Source organism: Rhamphochromis sp. 'chilingali' (genome assembly GCF_963969265.1).
Source record: "Rhamphochromis sp. 'chilingali' genome assembly, chromosome: 4".
In the NCBI taxonomy this organism is placed as follows: domain Eukaryota; kingdom Metazoa; phylum Chordata; class Actinopteri; order Cichliformes; family Cichlidae; genus Rhamphochromis; species Rhamphochromis sp. 'chilingali'.
Window position 1 is genome coordinate 19,721,043 of NC_137948.1, and position 22,425 is coordinate 19,743,467.

The 22,425-nt window shown below is 40.8% G+C and overlaps 1 protein-coding gene across 1 annotated transcript in view; it reads left to right on the forward strand.

The window, feature by feature from the left end:
* pcdh7a (protocadherin 7a) overlaps positions 1-20,824 on the forward strand; it is a 40,398-nt gene extending 19,574 nt beyond the window's left edge. Inside the window, exons 5-6 of the mRNA XM_080879329.1 lie at positions 14,987-15,188; positions 16,721-20,824. Coding sequence (XP_080735455.1) covers positions 14,987-15,188; positions 16,721-17,259 — 741 coding nt within the window. The 3' untranslated portion in view covers positions 17,260-20,824. The remainder of the gene's footprint in view (positions 1-14,986; positions 15,189-16,720) is intronic.
* The last annotated feature ends 1,601 nt before the right edge of the window (positions 20,825-22,425 follow it).

Sequence of the window (22,425 nt, forward strand, 5' to 3'; positions counted from 1 at the left end):
GGAAAGCTGATGGGGGGAGTACAGGGAAGGAGGAGATGGACTGAAAAAGATAGAAATGAGGTGTATGGGTCTAGGGTTAGAAGTAGAAGAAGAGAGGAGGGAAGGAGGTTCACTTTGAGAGGAAAGCCAGCTCAGACTCTCCAGGCTATTTTGGTGTGTGTGTGTGTGTGTGTGTGTGTGTGTGTGTGTGTGTGTGTGTGTGTGTGTGTGTGTGTGTGTGTGTGTGTGTCAGGGAGAGAGGGAGAGACAGGGAGAGGGAAAGAGATGAGAGCTTTCTACCTGCCCTAATGAAAAAGTTACATAAATCTGAGTGGGCATGCCTCTGCCTGCAGCATTTCTCCATATTATACCACTGACCCAAACCTCTCCCAGTGCATGTGTGAGCGTACACGCTATGTGTGCGTGTTCGATCCTTGTAGAGTCCCACTTGCCTGTTCATGTCAGAAATAAACCAGAAGAGAGACACCCACGTAAATGTGCAGACACACTTACACTTACACACAGACCAAAAGATCTAGCTGACCCAAGCCCTAAGAAATAGCCAGTGTCTTCAAACAGAGATGTTAAAACAGGTTGACCTGCTTGACAGACACACATTTTCACACAGGCTGTATAATCACACACTCTTGTTCCCTTGGACTTTGGAAAGGAAGAACTACCTCCATACGCATAAACTAACATGATTTATGTTCACATACAGACACTTAGAGCCAAAACACAGTGAACATGATGAATCAAACTACACTTAAAGTCAAAGACTTTCTCCTGATATAGCACAGTAATAGCAAGGCATTACCATAAAGCTCGTTCTTAATGGGTCAACAGTGCACAGGTACAAATCAGACATAGATTATTTAAGAGGTTCTCCTCTTGTTTCACAAATGCAGCACTAATATGAAGATGGCAACTAACAGCACTTGAGGAAAAAGGGGGTAAAAGCAAAAAAAAAACCCTCACTTTTACTGAAAATTACTCACATCCGCATATGCACACAGAAGCTTTAAAACAAGCGCACTAAGAAACTGAAATCAAAGTCATGCAAATACGTCTTCCAATTAGGCCCCAAACAGGTTTCCATGGGATGAAATGGCAACCTCTAATTGGCTGGATAAAAGAATGCTCACATCCGAGCCGACAACTTGAGACAGCTTGGAAAATATACACATCCCTACCTGCATCCATACAAAGACACACACAGGTGTACACTTTGTAAGCGCGGATCACAGACAATTTATTCATGGTTAGGGGAGTCACACACGGTATCACCGGTAAGATGAGAAGCAAGGGTAGAGTGTGTTGACACAGATATGGTGTATTGTCAGGTGCAGGCACACACACATGCTTGGGTCAGTCTCTTTTTAAAAGCGTGAATAAAGCTTTGGTCGTGGTGTCGTGTTAACATAAAAGCTTTCACGCTGTTAAAAAGACCAGGCTTTGATTAGAATTTGATGTGTGAGAGTGTTTTCTAATGCCGGCCTTTGCTGACAGCGGCCCTTTTAAATCCTGCAGAGCCTTTGCAGGGAGTCTTCTGTCAAAAATATGTTGAATCAACGATTTCACCTTAACATGCTCTGAAGGGGTTTTTTTGTTGTTACTCTTTTTCTTTTCCCCCCTTTTTTTTCTCTGAATTCTCTAAAAGACAGATGTTAAACGTGCTCACCATGTTTGCAGTAGATCTTTAGTAGATCTCAACCAAAAGGCAACAGCAGCAGCAGTAACAGTGTAGCTGTGGATGATCAAACATTGAATTTAAAATTGTTAACTAACTGAATATCAAAAAAAAATGTTTTTTTTAAATCTGATTAATAAGTCGCTCCTGCAAGAAAGTGTCTCTGTGTGACTTTTACAAAGTGGTGTTACTCTTACATGGCATGATCATTATGAATGGTTAAATAATTCATTTCTTATTCCCGTATGGGGATTTGTGTAGAATATGAGATCTGGACTGTGAGGAATCCAAATGCGCATATCATGTCTGAACCCATGTAGAGATCAGTGAATGTATTTGCATCTACAAAGTGCTCCACTTAAGCTCAAAGTTTTCAATATATATAGTGCTTAAGTTGCTGAAATATTGTGTACATTAGAGGTCTCGTTGCTGTCTTGTGAAAATTAGTTTTCAGATAAACTAAGGGGATTAAATCCCCCTAATGGGCTGAAAAATACATTTCTTCCTTGAATAAGCTTTAAAGAGTAATTGGATTGTTGTCTCGTGGCTTAAAAGAAAGCTTGAAAGATCAATGCTTTCTAAAAACACATAGCTTCCTCTGCAGATGGACACCGTACAAGAGCCGTAGACTGCAACAGTTTCAGTATTTAAAAATTTATGTAACTTTTAGGGATGAAAACAGGTTGGATTTCAGAATCTTCTATGCCAGCATACTGAATATGTAGTCTGGACTCTTGGTTGGTTACAAATGGCAATTTCTGTCAGCCTATTGGGCTAATGAGACTAAATTATTAATGAGTTGTGAAAATAATCCACAGTTAAGCCCTGAAGCCTGAAAACAGAAGCACTGAATCAGAACATAAAGAAAATGTGACAGATGTTATATAGATGGTTATATTTTAATATACCATACACAAATCCTCATACACCCAAAATGAACCCTAATGAGGTTCCTTACTGACACCTTAAAAGTGCAATCTATACCTGTCGTTTTATGCTGCAGACAAACAGCATCTAAACTATTTTTACTGCATTAGCTGCAGAATAATTTGCACTTTTCAACATTTTTTAATGCCACGAGTCGCATAATAATCAGGCAGACTTCTGAGTAAAAGGCTCTGCTGAATATGACTTCACGGGAGCCATTTCTTAACCCTAATGCCGAACTATAATTTTCAAAGGGGATTGCAAAAGCCAATGTACATATATACGCTTGAAGTGTGGTGTGAGGTTATCGATAGGGACGCTTTGGAGTCTCCCCTGCTTTCTAATTAACTCTCCTTCTTCCTTCTCCGACCGCTCAATGGCCCAACTTTGCACTTGGTCTCTGGTGTATCGAACACACACACGCGCGCACATGCACGCGCAGACTCACACACGTTATCACACACTCGCATGCAAGAAGTCTGTTTGCATACCAAAAGCATACTTCATAGCTGAAAGAAAATGAAAGCCGTATTAATTATACAGTCTGCGTTTGTACACGCACGCACACACACAAAGAAAAAAAGAGGAGAGAGTGAGGGAGCAGTTATTTTGTTTCTCCTATGCGTCAAAGGAGACAGAGTGCGAGAATGATTGAGTCTCTCTGCGTCAGGGAGAGAGGGAATGAGAAATAGTGCAGAGGGAGAGAAAGAGTTCACTGTCTTCTCTCTTTAATGTGCGTGTGTGCACGTGTGTGTGTGCCTGTACATCTTCGTGCGTGTCGTCTACCCAGTATAACGCCCCCTCTGTGTCCCCGAGCCACTCTCTGTCACTCACACACACTGAGACTATTGTCAAGACATTGGGCGAGGCACCCCAAGACATTTCTGTGGCACTGTGTCTGTCACGGGGGTGATAGGGCTGTAAAGGGGTTTGCACATGCACATACACCCACACAGTTGTGTTTAAATCATTTTAGAGGACATTAAATTGACTTAATTTTTTTATCTGAAGGCTTCTCCTGAAACTAACCATAGCTGCTATTTGCTTAACTGCTTCCCTTCCCTAAACTTAAACTAAACCTGCTCGCAAACCATGTCTTCACCTCCGAATTGTGCCCTAGTTATTATTGGGACTTGTTTATGGTTCCCAAATGGGAAGTTGGTCCCCACAATATGATGGTGTAAATACATTTATGTCCCCACAAAGTATAAACACACAATCTATAAGATCCACAACTAATGTACAAATATGCCATTTTATATGTAGGCAGGTGAATTAATGTGGCAGTCGCCTGGAGTGCAGAGCAGGCATGTGTGAGTGTGTGTTTGTACTTGTGCGTGCCAGAGTTATAGCATACGCATATGTGGGTTGTGATTATGTGTGGCAAGGCCTATGTGGTGTACGTGCTTGTTTGTATCTGACAGCACATTAGGCAAAGCTATCTTTAACCTTGTAAAATGAGTGACACTGATTCTAAACTGACAGGATGGATTTCAGTTTGCCATGGCGCTCCATCGTGTCAGCCTCTGTCAGCTCAGCCCGTCCGCCCATTTCACAAAAGACAGGAGAGTCACAAAGGAGACAAAGTATATGTGAGGGGGAGGTAGAGAAACAACGAGAAACAAGAAGAAAATGAGAGGTTTATGGAGAAAGCTGGGAAAGATATGAGAAATGAAATAGTTTGGAAAGTCGGGGAGGAAGAGCGGTCTTGTTTGACAGAGAAAGGATGCCACACCAAAAGAGCTGAAAGTGTAAACGAGGCAAAAGAGTGTGAAGGAGAAAAAAAATGGGAGTGTGAACCGAGGTAGAGGTGGTGGAGGGAGCAGGGGGAAAGAGACCTTGCTCTTGTAGTCGGACGTCTCTGAGGTCCTTTATTGACTCTATCTATTGTTCACAGCAGCACTCCTAATCACTCTCAACAGGGAGGTTGTGTTTGTGTGTGCCCGCGCGTGGATGTGTGATCTTGTTTGCGTGATCTTGTTTGCCAGCCTTTTACAAAAAGTACGTATCTTTAGCCTCATCCTCACTTTTACTCTTTCATACACTGGCCCCCCACAGAGAAGCTATTGTTCACTCTTCATCTGGTCAACCTTAATGGACAATAGCAGTGGGTGGGAAAAGCCTGTTCCTAACACGCATACTATTAGTCTAATGGTACAAATTCTCACACACACACACACACACACACACACACACACACACACACACACACACACACACACACACACACACGAAGACAGAATGGGCAGTAAATACCATCTAAATAGCAGGCATACATATGTATGGTCTCTCTTACTCACGCAGGCACACAGAAGGCCAGTTGTACGCGGCCATCCTGTTTGCATCTTTCTTAACAATGACTGCTGTCATGGATATTATAAGAGATGACTGTTTTAAGGACTAGCACTGGAAAGTGATGAACACCACCAGCACACACACACCAACAGAGGAGCTAATCTGAATCATGGGCATTTGTCCGGTAAGCCTCGTTTCACATCTCACACTATGAGCCTTTGTTTCTGTTTTGTTTTTTCCCCTATAGACAGCCACGGCTGCACAAAAGGATAAACATTTCAAAGGGCCGATGCTGTGAATAGAGTCAATGATTTTCAATGTGTATCTGCAGGGTGGAGAGCCCAGATGGAGACAGGGAGAAGGGAGAAAGCACAATGCCAGAGTGGACAGATTGATGGTAATAAAGCTGTGGTGGATGGCGAAGCAGTCGATCCACATGCAGCGAAACAGTCTCTCTGCCTGTCTGCCTCTGCACAAACAGTCATCCGCAAAATACCTGCAAACATCCACACACTTTAAATAACTAGTTAGGGCTAAAATGGTGCACAACTGACTCACGGTTTTATTTCTAAATGGAGCCAATAAGAGAAAGTGATTGAAGTTCACAAAGCTTCAACAAATCACAAACGTGCCTCGCACAAAGCAAAAACTGTTAAGCGGGACAGGCGTGTCAGAAGTCAGCGAGGCTCGTAGTTCCAGTGTTTGCCACCGGAGGGCTTGCAGCAGACTGCAGCATTCTGAAAAGGAGTGTGGAGAGAGGGAGCGAATGGGTCCGCATAGTGCCGATCAGATGACCTCGCTGCTGCAGTTAATGTTCTCTGGCGCTCAGACACAAGGCTAAGGCTCTCCCTCATACCGCGGGGCTGTTGTACAACAAGCTGTTGTGGTGGTAGGGGTGGTGTTGTTTGAGGAGTGCGAGTGTGGTTGTGTGTAAGTGTGTATGCAGGAGGGGAAAAGATTAGGGGAGTGGAACAAGAGAAGGTGCTCCTGTGAGGGGAATGAGGGAGCGTGACACCAAGAAGGTAACATGTTTCTAAAGCACTGCTCAATTTCTGTAATCCGGTCTTTCTTTCTTCTATACCCTTCTCCCCATATTTCTCCTTTTTCTTTGCCTCCTTTCTCTTTGTCCCGCTCTCTTGCCCTCTGCGTCTCCACCCCCCCACGCACTTTAATTTGCCCCCTCATTTCTACTGCCGCACTTGCCCCCCTTTTTCTCTACCTCATACCCCCTCTCCCTCCCTCTTCTCCCTTTCTCTCTCTCTCTCTCCCTCTCTTCTTTTTCTCTCTGCAGTGCAGCACAGTGATTATCATTCCTCTCACAGAGTCAGGCCTGATAGTCAGATACTGCTGAGCACCCTTCTACATCACCTGCTTCTAGAGGGAGCAATGGAGAGCGAGAGACTGAGACAGAGGAAAGAAGAGAAAGGAAGAGGGGAGGGAAAGAGGGAGAGAAGATCGGTGAACTGCAGAATGAGGGGAATGAAAGAAGAAAGAGGAAATGAAAGGGGAGAAAGTGGGGGGTGAGGGAACAAAGGGTGAAGGAGAGCAGAGAAACATGGGAAGGGAGGGAAAAAGCAGAAGCATGGATAAGGGAGGATTGCTGTTACTGCAGAGGTGGTCCCACTGCAACATACATGCTGCATAGTTATAGATGTGTTGTCAGTGTGTGTTAAAGTGCACACTTGCAAGTGTGAGTGTGAGCAAGCGTGGCTGAAGTGCGCATTTACGGCATCAGCGTGGAAGCTATGAATGTCTGTGCGAGTGCGTGAGTGTGCGCTGTGATAATAAGGCGCCTTGACTCATCAACATCACTGGGCCAGACAGCTGAAGAAATGCCACTCATATTGCTTCATCCCTCCCTGAGCTGAGTTTCAACCTGCTCCAAACCATTTTGTGCATTCTGCAAATGCCACAACAGTCCGCGTCTCTCCCTCTGAACGACATTCTTCATCTCTTCTTCACTTCTACTTCAGACAGTCTGTGGTCATGCCGAGTCTTTTCCTTTTATTATTTTATATTTACCTCGCTACAAATGCTGATTAACAGACATTTTTTTTCCTCATCCCACCTTTGATCAGTTGTTCCATCCATCATCCGTCACTCCCTTCCACGTAGTCTCTTGACACATGTCTGTACCTGTCTGCTTGACCCAGCGGTGACACTGCGTAAGCAGGATGTCTGCTCTTTTCAATATAGCCTTAAGAAACTGCATTATGGCACTGGAAACGTCACTCTGTTACACCACTAAGGGCTTGAACAAAGTTGCAGATCATTTCTATATTTAAATAACCAGTTTAAATATATCATCATCAAATAAATTGTTAACCCGTCTGTCCTGTTTGCGCAGTAACTGAAAGATGCTTTCTGTCAGTGTGCTTCACTGTTTCCCCTCCTCACTGGCTTTGATGCATAACTTAACAGTTGACAGCAAAAGATTTCAGGAGGTTTTCTCATAAACTCTTGGAGATTTTATTAGGATCACACGAATTTTACCAATTAACTCATTTTCCAGTTAAACTTTAGTTTCATTTATTTTATTGGACTCTTTGACATGATGAGAAAAGACAGAAGAAAAGAAATAGCAAAAAGTGTTGGAGTAGAAATGAACTTTGTTTGTGCAATTAGATTAAAAAAAAAACAACAACAAAGATATTCATGTGTTGTTGTTTTTTTCACCAACAAATTTCACACTTAAGGTGCTTGTAAAAAGAAAAAAATCCCTTACAGTTATGAAACAAGACATCTGGAGCCAGAGAATTTAAATGGCAATTTAAATGGTAGAAAACAATAGTAAAGAAAGGCAAGGAAAAGCAAGCTTTGAAGTTAAATGCAAGTCATGCAACATGTCATCCGTAGAGCCACTTTGTGTGAATCCACAGTGAAGAAGTGTCTCTGCATAAACGCCTTTTTCATGGCAGTTTAATCATGCAAGGTGTAAGGATGCCTGCTTTAAAGCAGTCAATGCAAGCTCATTATTTTTCAATAATATTTGCATTGTAATCTGGTCGCTGTTATTGAGTTCACTTATTCATTCCAGTATTCACTCTACTCTTAAAGTATGACCACATGCACGCTGGCTGTCTGCATTAGCACAACATGATTTCTAAACGGCAGCAAAACAACAGAGCAGAAACAAAGGTCATTTTGACTGATCAGCATTCTGGATATGAAGTCTGGACTATACCCATGTGGTGTCAACAGGAGCATATTAGTTTTCAGTGTGTGCTCTGGTAGTATAGTGCAATATCACCTTACGTATTCCACACAGTTATAGCTGTAATAAGCATTAGGCTGACATTTTATCAGGTCTGGTATTTTTTTAGATAGTAAATAAACTTCCAGATTATAAGAATCGGGATAAAGTGATATTATCTGTTAATAAAAAATAGCTATGTTGAATAATCTGCACTTTTAAGGCATTTTTAATCCTTTCTCGTGCAACACTAGTCACAGTAGAGCTGGCGTATGAAGCTCACCGGCCATCAGGAGCAACTAAGGGTTGACCGTCCTGCCCAAGGTGGAGGGACCAGGGACTGAACTGACAACCCTCTGATTTATTTATTTTTTGACAGCTTTGTACAGAACCAAAGAATAGATCGCTATTTACTTTATTCATTTGTATATTAAAGGCTTTTTAGAGCAATGTACTCGTTTAATCACTAATTTATTTTTTTTAAATTGATTATTAAGTCATTACTCATATTATGCTTAAATGCCAGGGTTATTCTAATCATTCAAGAGGTCATCCTGCCCACTAGAGCTGCTAAGCCTCTTAAAGAATTCCATAAATCTGGTCTGTAATTAAGACTTTCAGTATCCCACATCAGTCACACAATCCAATTTTTGGCCTAAAAATATCTTATTTTACAAATATTGATGTATGCCATCAAACGTAACGTGTTCTCAGGATTAAATCACGATTCAAGGATCGCTGCCAGGGAAATTACACCGCGGCACCCCTCAGTCAACGTAAGGAAAATTTCAGGTGTCTGGAGGGAGCGATTACAAACAGGATGTTTGTTGTCTGCTTGATTGACGTTGGACTCAGTGAATAAACCGACTTTGGCCTGTTTCAAAAGAACTATATTAACAACACGGGAAAAACACTTTTTCTTTTAACATCCAGTTTTTTATTTTTAGCAAACAGCAATAAATACAAACATGCAGCAATATGTTGGGCAAAGACAGATGAAAGTATAATCCATCACAACACTTTTGATGCCGGGCAGTAGGACCGGCTAACGTCATTATGAATTATAAAGATAAAAATTAATCATCATCAACACTAGCATTTCCAGCTCTCAGTCGATAAATTTAATATTTGTTCTGTCACAGCCTGTTACATTTTACACTTCTTTTCATAGTTTTGTTTTCTTGAATAAAAGAAAGAAGCCACAAAGAAAAAAAACAATTATTTTGGTCATTAAGTATGTTTAGCCGAAACCTAATTACACTGACTTTTATCAATTGTCAGTTCAGAAGTTAAAAGCTATCATCAACTCTTTTAATGGATAATGATTTTATATTATGTATCAGCATTTAAAAAGTCATATCAGTCAATCCGTCAAATGAATTATTTTACATTTTTTGGTCTGTATTTACTGAATGTGTCTCACTCTGCCTCCATGCAACATGATTTGAATAAATCTGTGTTCATGATGGGAATTTGTCCCCCTGTCTATGCACTGTTACAACCCAGTACACTTGGTTTCTAAAAATTAGCCGCAGTGGCTCTTCACCTATACAAAGATGATGTCAAACATCAAGGAGAACGAGCAGAGAGCGAAAGGGAACTGTGGCTCCAGTCCTACAACCATATTTGTAGTTTTGGTTTATGCATAAGCCGCATCCTGTCAGTTCATTATGCAGACCAGAGTGTACCAGGGCATAAACAAACACAAACACGGTCTCACATCCAAATGCTCTCTCTCTCTCACACACAGACACACACACACAGAGAGAGAGACCAAGAATCAGATGTGCAGATACACACATGTGTTGAATATGCAGACACATGTAACAAGAAGAGAGGGAGACTGTTAATTAACTAGAGCTCGTTAATTCTCTTTGAACCGACAGCATGGAGGTTTACACACTAATTACCTTGATGACTGAGCCAACCTGTGCACGCGCACACACACACACATTCTACAAACACAGACGCACACGCAGGTGCGACTAGTCTCACGGGCTGACATAACACATCTTGCAGGTTTTGAAAGTCTCACACTCGTACACGGCTATCAAACACAAACATAAATGTGAGAAGTCTCACTCATATGCATATACACACACTCACACACACAGTCTGCAACACGGTTTTGCCCTGAAATGAAAGCTATATTAGGAACTCTTTTTTTTTCTCTTCAGAGCTGCAAGATACAGATGGTTAAGTTTATTCTTAGTTCAGACCCATCATGCTTCCTTTTGATTCACTCTTTCGATCTGCCAGAAATAACTTCAGACCAACTTCCAGGATGGTCATATGTTTGTACAATATAGTTGCATTACATCCACACACACATATGAAAACATAATCGATCAAACGCGGACACTCACACTCGCTCACTTTGCTGCGCAGATGAGCGAAGCTCCCATGTCAGTATTGGACTGTAATGGCCCATGTCAGATTAGGGGGAAGGGTTTTTTTTATGTCCTCCGTCAGACTCAATTAATACTCCATCAGGCATGAATTCATAGGCCACACTGGACCTTAGCCAGTTCATCCATGCGTGTGTTTTGAAACTAATAAATGTGTTTTCACATTCAGTTGATATTTGAGTATAGCACTATGTTACCTATTATAATAATGAGACTTTTTTGAAGTTCCTCCTCCAAATTAGAGAAAGTGCACATGCACACACAAAAGTGCTTTTGTCAGTCAGGTTGGAAAACATCAAGGAGGTTTTTCAGTGCAAAGGTAGAAGCTGGCAAAGAAGCAAGGAGAGAGTAGGAGACACTTCGCAGGTATAAGCAAAGAAGGCGGAGATGTGAAAAGCTTTTTAAGAAATCCATATTCACAAAAGAAAGATGTTCAAATGGTTACTGGGTAGCAGAGGGTGAGTGAGAGCGAAAAGGAAAAAGTGAGACGACAATGTGAAGTAGCAAGAGGAGCTGAGGCAGAATGTGTAGAGTGTGGAGTCATAGAATGTAATGACTAGAAGATGCCAAAATATGGGATTTGGCAAAAGAAAAGAAGCGAGGTTTGTCAATGAGGCTAAGGCAGTGGATGTGAGAAGACGCTGGAAAAGGGGGTTTGGGGAGTGCAGAGAAGTTATGGGTCAATAAAGCCCGCTGTGGGGAAGCAGAGAGGGACTCATAACGAGGTCAAGGACACATCATCGATCGCCACATCATAACGCTGACTGGCAAGGAGAAGAAAGGATTGAGGAGGAGATGGAGGAAGTGAACAGGAGTCACGGAGGACAGAGGGAGAGCTATGCTACAGCTGTGGAGAGGGGGTGACTGTAGAATTGGCCGAAGCGAAGAAGGGGGAGAAGCGGGAGAGAAGTAGAAAATAAAAAATAACAAGGCTGAAGGAATGAAAGGGGGCAAGTCTGGCCAGAAACAAGGTTAGAGGGAAATTGAATTAGACGGAATCATGGCTGAACAGATCAGATCTGTAATAAAACACACACAGAGGAGCAACCCGCACCAGTTTTGCAATAAGCTGCTGTAAATCAAGGCGTGCTCTGTGTTGCAAGCTGGATTTCTACACTTACACAGTAATCCTACCCCCTCTCATGTAGCTGACATGTTACATTTAAGCCACAGAGCTAAGAATCTCATATTCAGAAGTACAGCTCTAAGAAAAAGTTTGCTAAGCCTTTGGAAAGACCATGATCTCTACATTGATTGCCCATAAAATGTTATCTGATCTTCATGTGACAATTATAGACAACCGCAGACTGACTAGACTAGCAACACGCAAACAGCTGTGCTTTTCGTCTTTATTGAGCACACTAAGTAATTGCTCAATAACCACATGAAGAGAACATGAAGAGTTTGTGTGCTGAATCAGATCTTTCGACACAGCAGCCTCAGCTTTATACTTTATACTTACTGCTCAATTAGCAAAGGTTGCTCACACGCTAACTTTCTTAGCATAGTAGCTAATATAAAACATATTGACAGTGTTATTGTTACTTGTCATCTCAATATACCTCTGTTTACTGACAGCTTTGCCCACCTGAAACAAATTACCTAGTTGCACAAAAGTACGATTATTACCTCTTTTCTTAAGTTGTGTATTTCCTCACTCAGGTAGATGTAACGGCACATCCTTGATGTTATTGAATACAATCAAAATAGAAGTGATTTTTATTTTATTCTGGACATTTTTCAGATTGAAAAGGGAGAAATGTCAACTGTGCAATTATACTGGTTGAAATATCTTCTATTGTGTAAGATAGAGAGCGTTTTTCTCAGCTGGGCAAGAAAAGAAATTAGCGGATTCAGGAAAGAGCTTCTGAACAGCGGACTGTGTTTTTAAAGTTGCCCAGTCATTTATTAGGGGGCAAGTTTGTTTTGTCAAAGCCATACATGAGAATATCTTTCTTTCTTTTTCCTGTTTTATATCCCTTGAACACGGGCATGCCCCTCTTGTGGCCTTGTGATCAGAAATTATTATAATTTTTCATCATTATTTTCATGAAATAAATCTGTGATCATGAAAACACATCCTGCCGTAATGTTGAGTTAATATTATTTTATGATCAGAAGTAGAAAAGTTTTGACAGCCTGTTAAGTGAATAGAGGATTTCTTTTTGTCAACACCTGTGATGTCGGAAAACACTTATTATTACAAGTTCCCACATTTTCTTGGCAGCCAAACTATTTCTTACTCATGTTCTCGCTGACTCTTTACACCCAGCTTCTACTCATTTATCCACTGTTCCCTCTCTGAGCTGTTGCCCCCTGTTTGAATAAGTGGAAAAGAGGTTGAGCTGCTTCAACTAAGTGAACGCTCTAAAAAATACAATGCTGTCTGTGGAGAGTTAAAATGAAGCCACCGAGGTTGCAAGAACTACTGGTTTTCCATTAGATTCCAATGTCTCGGCTCTTTCCTCACCCTTGCACGTGCCTCCCATCCCTGTTGTCTGAGTCACTTTTTCTCATCCCCATTTTATCTCAACGATGTTAAGAAGTGGCAGAAGAAACACGTGCTCCATTAATTTCCCGTTTCTCCTTAATTAATTTTGCTGTGTTCGCCTCTCATCTTGTCTTGTGCGTTCATTAGGTGAACTCGCTCAAATGTTTCTTTTCTTTCTGCGCGTGCTTGTGTGCCTGTTTGAAAGAAAAGGAAGATTTGGTACAGTCCGGACTTTTATTGCAGCCCTCCATCAGTTTTCCTCCCCGATTATCCTGAGGTGACTTTCTGAGCTGACGTTTTGTCCACCCTAATCTGCTTCCGTCCTCTGCTCAGTCACTTCCTCCCCATACGCTGCATGTTTCAAAGCAGATTTAGGTTGAAAGGGATGTAATTTTGTGACCAGATAAATGAGTATGAAAGGGGTTTGTGGGGGAAGGGGGGTTATATAGAAATGGGCTTCCTGGTGCAGAGTGATCCCTTCAGGCCAGACAGCGTCGTTTAACTTTCACTGATAGCCTCTCAGCGTGAACTTATAACAATTTTTATCCTCTCTGTCTCGCCTCAAAGTGAAAACCGCTCCACTAACTAGACTGGGGGTGATTAGAGCGTTAAAACTGGAGCAGGTGCGATGCTTAGTTTGCATGAATGATGTAATTCACTCCTGAAACCACTTACACTGTAAAACTAGATTATTTGTTATTGATGGGAGATGGTTCAGTGGTTTGTGTCGCAAGGATGCTTGCAACCTATTTTTGAAAGTTGCAGTTCTTATTTATTTTTTGCTATTCAGATATTAATAAATTTCTACATTATGATGAGTTGGCTTACTTCTAAACTAAGATAAAATGAAGGAAAACGCTTGTCAGATCTTTTGATATCTCATATCTCTGGAACTGGAGCCCAAAGAGTAAATTGTTGTGGATCACAAATGTGTAGTTTTACATTCTTATTTTTTTTTATTAACCCTTTAATGCCCAGTGTATTATATTAAAATGCATTTTTTAGACTTCTACATCATCTGTCAACCCTCCCCACTCCCCCGAAAAACCTAAATAAATCTCACAATACATTTTAAGCAATAAATAACAAAAACAGAGGTAAAAAAAATGCCAGGTGTAGCAAATGTGACATAAATTAAAACTCAGGCTTTAAAGGGGTTAAATAAATGCAGTGGATTTTAGTAAGTAAGCTAGTGCGAATTCCACATACACAGCAGGATGATCTAGTAGAGACTGGCTTGAGCTGAATACGCTCCCTGTCATTCATTTTGAAGGAACATGTCACCCTTTGCGCCAGAGAGGCTGTATGAGCCTTTGGAGACACAGACAAGCCTTTTTAACTGGAAAGCACATGCACCACCGAGGCCTTTTTTGCAGTTTCAAAAGAGTTAACCACGCTCAGACTGAAATTTAATGGCCTCTTCCTTTGTACATGTTCCACCATTCCAGCACATTTCCGAAAAATCTGACCTGCCAGTATTTGTACCTGAGAGACAGACAGGAAAACGGAAGGCCTTCACCCCGGCTTTTGCTTTAGTCAAAAGCATAAAATCTGTGCATGTCCGTTTTTTCTTGCTGTCAATGAGAAAGATGTAAAATGTCACCAGACTCATCATTTAACATCCTTCTCTTATTTCAATACAGTGCTGAATGTTGTTTGTGAGCTTGAACTTTATATTACCCAGCTGCTACTACTAGGCACCATTCCAGATTGAAAAGAAACTCTCTCTGGCCCGTCCAGAGGTTTGTAAACATCAACCATGTCCAGAAACCTTAATCTAAACTAGGATTAAAGGCCAACTGAAAACTTTGAGGGAGTGCCATGATTGGTTGATAACTATTACCCTGCATTGTAGCAGCTAAGCCCATAATCAAGGCGAACATCCTCCGATAATCCCAATATGTCTTTGCAGACCCCTGCCCAACAGCCTAATCCTCAGATTTAGAACCTCAGATTAGGAATACTGGATGATTAATCTCATATTGTGCGTTTGTTTTCTGCAGGGGACCCTTCGCCGGGTGACCTTCTCGGTAGTGAGCCAACCACAGGACGGTGGTTGCTATGACAGTGGCCTGGAAGACTCGGAGACTCCGAGTAGCAAGAGTTCATCAGGGCCTCGGTTGGGAGCCCTGCCACTTCCAGAGGAAGGCTACGAGCGAACCACACCTGAGGGCAGCGTAGGGGAGGAGGAGCATGTGGAGAATGGTACACACATGGCGCATTAGAGCTCAAAAAGGCCGAGCGATGCATTTACTTGTATATGTTTTACTTTGCTTGGACATGTTGATAGACACTATCTATGTCTCTCATTTTCTCTTTCCCTATCTCTCTCTCGCACCCCCTCACCTCCTCTTTCTATGCCATAAAAACACACAATAACACTTTCATTAAAACCTCGGCTTGCTGTCAAGGCCTCGGGAATCTTTTCAGTCTTTCACATGATGGAAATCTGTTTTATACAAAAAAGCATTTGTTCTGTGTGTGTGTCTGTTTGTCTCTGTGTGTGCATGCACTTGTCCCACATATACAGAGTGTTTCTGAGTAATATGTGAAGGTTTTTTTTAATAAAAGCTAATGTGTGTTAGTATGTTATGCCAGAGAACCATCCCTGGCCTTGTCCAAGCATCTGCTTCACCAATGAAATTGTGTTTTCACCTTTTTGTGCAAAGTCTTTGTCAAGGATGGAAAGCGACAAAAAAAGTTATTCTTTTGATCTTTTCACTCGTCTTTCCTCTGTATATGGTCATGCCAGGGCTGCAGCAACATCGGCAACAAGCCAGGGTCACTGTGACCTTGGTGAATAACTAGTTCTGTGGCTATCAGTGAGTTTCCAGTTCAATGCTGCTTCTTGCCAGTGTGCGAAATTTTGTTGAGTTTAATAAGTTTTTGTCACGGTCAGATGGAGAGACGAATTGAACAGAGAATTCATTGTGTTGGCTTTAATTATACTGCACAAGTATGTTCTTGTTTGGTTTCGCATGAAGTTACTGCTGCCGCTCTACATATTCAGTAAAACTTTGCTGGCAGATTACAGCAGAGATATCTAATTTCTTGCGGTAAATTCAAGTGAAGCCAAAGTTAGAAGCTTTAACAGGAAATGAACACATTACATGACATGACAAGACATGAAAAGACAAACGACTGGTTTTGCATACATAAGGCTACAATACATCAGCATTAAATCTCTGGTAGTCTTGCTAACCTTTGGAAAAAAGCACTGGAGGAATGTTACAAATACACATCCAATCAATTCCTTCCACATAAAGAAATTTAGTCTTGCCATTCAAATTCCTGCTGATGAATTTCCTTTTCTTTTCAGTATTTTTTTCTTTTTCTTTTTTTTTTTGTTGCTTTGACCTCAACTTTTACCTTTAATGTAATGCTGAACCGCACCTGATTTTTTTATGCATTCTTTGGATGTCAGCAGTTTTTCTTTTTGCTCCAGCAGCATTTTTCCTTTAATTCAACCCCCTCCTTTGCAACCTTTGTCTAAAACCATCTTTTTAAAGCTATTTTCTGTCTTCCTGTCTCATTGTTCAACTCTCCTTTCTCTCTGGTACTTTTTATTTCCTTGTCTCCTCATCATTTGGTGGTCTAGTGTGTGGCACCGTGAGTCAGTTCATTGTGACATTCCCCTTTCACTCTCTTTTCGCCAGTGTTTTCATTGTGATATATTACTTGTTAAATTAAGGCAGAGATGTCATTTAACTTCTTTTGTTTCTTTTTTCTGTATCCAGATGCTAGACAGCTGCCAGATGTAGCTTTGACAGGGAAGTGTACCAGGGAGTGTGATGAGTTTGGCCATTCTGACACTTGTTGGATGCCTGTCCGCTCTTCGGCACGGCCGCGTCAGCGCCACGGCAGCGACCCACCACGACTCTCGACCTTTGCCCCCGGAGATGACAACAATAACCTTCGCGGTAACGACCATGAGAGTGACAGTGAGAGTGCGGGAAGCGCGGGGAGCTCCGAACCCGGAGTGGTCGTCAGTGGAGAAGGTCAGAGATTACCTTTAGCCAATGGGGATCCGCTTGGCACCCTGGGTAGGGGAAACCACAACAGGAATATGGGTGATCACAACCGTAACCTTCTTAACCGCAAGATGACTTCTGCATCCTACGACACATTTAGCAGTGCTGGTTTTGGGAGACGCCAACAAGAGGAGGGAGGGGGAGAAGGCCAAAACCCACCTGAGGTCATACCACTGACGCGGACAGGAGGGGACTACAAGACCACATCCTGCCTGACCTTGTCACGCCGTGAGGTCTACCTGTGACATCCTTGCAGTCCTCACCACTACTTCCTTTTCCGTAACAAGAGGGAGGATTAAAACTTCACTGGCAAGTCATCAGCGTGAAAGGACTTGGAACCTGGGAAGATGTGAAACTGTCAGAAAAGATGTTTTCCAAAAATACTTTTTGATTCTGACTAATATTTATAGGCCCTTAAATGTAGGAAAAAAATTGGATAAACTCCTAGGAGAACCCTGAACAGAAAGAACACTTTCTAAAGCATTTTTCTAAATACTGGTGAAAGTTACCTACAGGCAAAGCTCCTCTTATGACAATGTGGAGGAGGACAATCTTCTCTTCTTTTTACCTGAATCTGATGCATGCCTGACCCTATCCCACAGAGGGAACTGTATGAAGAAGAAAGAAGCGGAGATGGTGTAAATTCTGATGCTATAAATTCCTGAGTGCGTATAAAAACTGAGTCTACAGCAGACCAGATTTGGACTCAACTGGTGAGCCATCTGCTGAAAAACCACAGAGGTTTCATCCAGTCAAAACAGATTAAAAAAGAAGTGACGGGTCTTTGATTGAGTTATTTGAATCTAATTCAAACCAATCAATTTTTCTAATGTCTAATCAACTGTATCATAACACAAGAGGGGGATATTAACCAATCAAACTGCTCATGTCTTGAGGATTTTCTGTCATAAATAGAGCATAAAGTACCACCTGAGTGTGATCGCCGTAATGTTACACACTAGAAAAAAACGTCAGTTGTTTAAAACACATACGATTCAGAACAAACAGCAACAATGTGAAAACAGACTTTTCTTACAATCAAATGTAATTTTTCAGAATACAGTGTCCTCATAGTATGTCAGTAGTGCCACAGTATTCGGGCGTGTGTGAGAATATATGTTTATTATTTTACCTTTACACCCAGTCTGTATGTATATAGTGTATGTCAGTATTTGATAAAACAGCAGCGTTATCTCTCCGCTGCTGTCTTTCGTTGAGTAGACTGGGGTGCTTAGTTCATTGCACATCTACAGTATCCTAACGGTGTTCATGTATGATAAGTGCTCTCTCACGCACACGCGGACACATATGCACTCATACGCATGCAAGCGCTCATACACTGAGCATAGCATGTAAACACAAACATACAGTGCATTTACAGAATGTGGACGTGCATAAGGCCACCGTTTATGACACGAGTCAGTGGCTGTGTAACATAAAGTATGTAATAACCTGCATTAACTTTCATACAGAAAAAATTAAGAACAGGCAAACACAACACACACATACACACAGCATATTTAAACATAAGTCATATAAACGCAGTGCATAGTTCATGTGCACTATGTATGTATGTGCTTTTTTATCATAATTTTTTAACATTATCATTGAACTAGCTGTAGCATTTTGCCTGCTCCCCTCCATCCAGTATTTAAACATGAAATGTATTTAATAATTATTCATCTCTGACTGATGTGTGAGACTACATTAAAGGGAATTTCAGTGACATCTACTGTAAGTGACGATAGACAATGTGAAAACCGGAGCTATTCTGCTGTACGTAGGACTCATAGAAAAGACCAAACTTCTATAGCTTCTGTAAGAAAAAAAGGAAAGAAAAAAACTGCATGAAAGAAAGATTATGCTAGCTTTTTTTTCCTCTCTTTTTTAAACCACATGCTTTTTTGAATACCACGCCTATTTGGATACATCTGTACTAAATGTGTGTGCTCGCGGGGAAATGGAGATAATGATTGCAGCAAGGGAGTTAGCTTCAGTGGATGAGATCGTTTCTTCTTTATCGTGGAGAGAGTTTGAAGTAACCTTGGGCCCTTTCGCTCACTTTGGCACAAAGGATGCCAGAGGCTATATATATATATATATATATATATATATATTAAAAAAAGAACATAGTGAATTGGGAACGTAAGACTTGTGCTGCGACCCGTTTCACCGCGCAGTGCTGACCTGAACACGCCCATACTGCTGTGCTGAACTGCACAGATAACAGACTCCTTCACATTTTGTCCTTCCCATCAGCTACTGCACGACTTCGACACACTCTGCTGCATTGGGCTAAAGAGTGGGTGTGGATTGAGGCCAACACATCTTAATTCCCATCATCAGTGTGTGGCTCAGTGGTGTGATAGGGATAATAGGGTTAGGTCGTCCCTGTGGTCTTAATGAGTTTCTTTTCTCCTCTCTTCTCCTCCCTTGATCTGTTCTGATCTCATTAATGTCTGGATAGAGGAATGTAGCACTGCTGGAAAATTGCCACTGTGTCTCTTAATTTTTCTGGTTGTTTTCGGAACATAAGAGTGAACTAAGACATTTAAAAAAAAATGTGTAGTAAGGTTCAGCTTACTCACAGAGTCGCGGCTTGACTGTCACCTCACTGAAAGGTAACTGGACTGGAAATGAAGCAGGAATCATTGTGACACCTCCTTAGATTTTACAAGGATAAGAACAGCTCCGTGTGTGTGGATACACTTTGTATACCTGTATATATCTTTAACTTTCCAACTCTGTAAAAAACACTCTTTAGCTTCAGGTCCACTGATGTATTTACTCCCAAAGCCTTCATTACTCCCATATACCCCAATATGGCTGTTTACTGAGCTCTGTTTTTGATGGACTGTGCTGAGGATGTAACAAAATTCAAAGCCTAACATTTGGGATTTTTCGCTTCTTGGAGACTTCATGGGGATTGAAAACAATCATAATATCCTGCATGGTATGTTCTGAGAGACAAAAGGACACATGCTCATTCTCTGGGAGAATGAGTTGAGATAAATGGTTTTCAGACCCTTAAAGGGCATCAAGAACCCGTGGAGAAACCAGTTTGTGAGTTTTGCAAAGAGACTCTTGAGACAGCCCTGCCTTTTAAAAGTGGCAAATATTTCTTCAAACTGCTGTTTTATGGCAGTTCCATGATGGCACCTTTCAAACACTTAAGAGTGGATTTAAGGGAACTTTATGTAAATGAATCTGTGTGGGTGTGTCTCTTTTTTTTATACTGCACGTTTAAACATGAAGATGTTTCAGTCTACTGCGAAAATGAAGAGGGGAGAGAGACAGAGAAAGGCATCATGTCTGAGATCTGCCACCTACTAATCAAGACACTTTTGAGAAGAGACACTTCAGTGGACGCCATGTACCTGTCATCCCCCTTGTGCTGTTACCCTAGCCATGTACAAATAAAGTACACTGTAGAACAGACAACCGGAAACCATAACAAACGATGGCATGCTTAAGGTTCAAATCTGCACTTGATAAAAAAAGGAAAAAAAATGTTATTTTTGTTTTCCTCTTCTTTGTTTTCTTTACCTTTAGGAATTGGCTCTGTTTCTTTGCCAATTCCCCCCTGTAATTACATAATGAACTAATTGCATTTGCTATGATGTGGAAGAAGAAGAAGAGCTCTTGACGAATGGTTTGGTATGAAGATTAATCATGTAAAAGTTTGACTTTGACATTAAAAACTTCAGACATACCCATTGGCTGTTAGCACTTTCACTCTGTTCTCAGATTATTTCGCACAGTAACAATGAGAGCAACAGCAGGTGTGACACTTGTAATGACACCAAGCAAAATAACTTGCAATATTTTTTTTTATCAAGAACTGAGCCAAATGTTGGCAAATTTATTCATCAATAAAGTCATTACTTACAGCAAATGGAAGCCTTACTTGAAAGTGGTACAAAACTGGAGACAAGGCCATCTTTATTCAAGGTCAGCTTGGTCCAAATTCTCAGTTTCATAACAGCAAGCTGCAGTTAAAAACTTCAGAACAATTTTCTAAGCAGGCTGAAGTGTGGAGGTCATTCTCCCATTTACATCTTCCAAAGTCAAGAACGCCCAGTGAAGTTTAGCTTTTGTCTGCCTTCCTGTTGAACCAACAGCACCACTGTCACGCAATTATATGTCATTTTTGCAGCTGGCTGATATCTGAAAATTAGATTATCACAAAAAAATAAGTTTATCACTAAAAGGTGGAACAATCTATCAACTTTGAAATATTCTGCACTGGACCTTGTTACTAGAAAAGTTTAAAATGTAGAAGCAATTTGGATTTGGACTTATCTGAAAATGCTTCACAGGTGTTAACTGCTACAAAGATTAGCGTGAAGGACTTTAAAATGTCAAAACGAAAAAGAAAGGAAAAGAAAAATGAGAATCTGTGTTTGGTTTGAGTATGCAACGCTGACACCAGATGGTCATGCGTGGTACGTCAGTTTCCTGGTAGAGCTTTTTCTCTGTGTCATAACCCCTTTAAACATGCAGCAGTGAAGTACAGTAATATTTTTAAGCAATTAAAGGCATTAACTTTACATTAAAAAACATGTCATTTTAATTCAAATGACTCTTTTCACTGAACCAAAAATATTTGCTAAAGATTTAGATGTAATAAAATATCAAAATATGATGTCCCTGAATCTTGGAAATGATCCTTTAAGAAAAGAAGGTTCTTCAAATTTATGTGATACACAATATATTTTACATGATAGCTACGATAACTATTTAAACATTACTTTATTGTTCTTGAAAGGAATTGATAATTTCAGAAAACAAGCACATTTTAATATTTGAGTACCCATTATCAGGGGCATCGCAGCAATTAAAAGTTGAATCCTGCACTCTACTCTGTTTTCCATTGTCACAGAACAGCATGTTTTCTCCTGAACTTTGAGCTGGTTACAGCACTCAGAATTTAATGCGTTCCTGTTTCACAATTAGATTTTCAAACAATTCCAACTAATTACTAAATTACTTTTGCTGTTTGACAAAATTCAATTCAAATGCATCTTGTTTTATTTTTTCCTCGGGTGATGGCTTATAATAATCTCACATTTGATTTAAGGTTCAGTGAAAAAAATGTCAATTGATGGACTCTAAAGTCATATAATTGTGTGTCCTTATTATCATCAATTAGAATAATCGCTTGTATTACTATGCAAGTGTGTCACCCATTCAATAAAAGGCTGTTTTCACCTGGAAAAACATTATGAAGTGCTGACCTCAGTTTTAAGTTTTCAGGAAATAGCCACCTAGATGTATTTGCATTCCACAGAGGACAAATTCTTATGTAGCTTGTAATAAAGTAATAAAAGCACACATTGATTAAATCATTTAAAAATATTAAAAACCTTCTTTGAAACATCAGAACCATCATATCAATCAACTTTTACTCA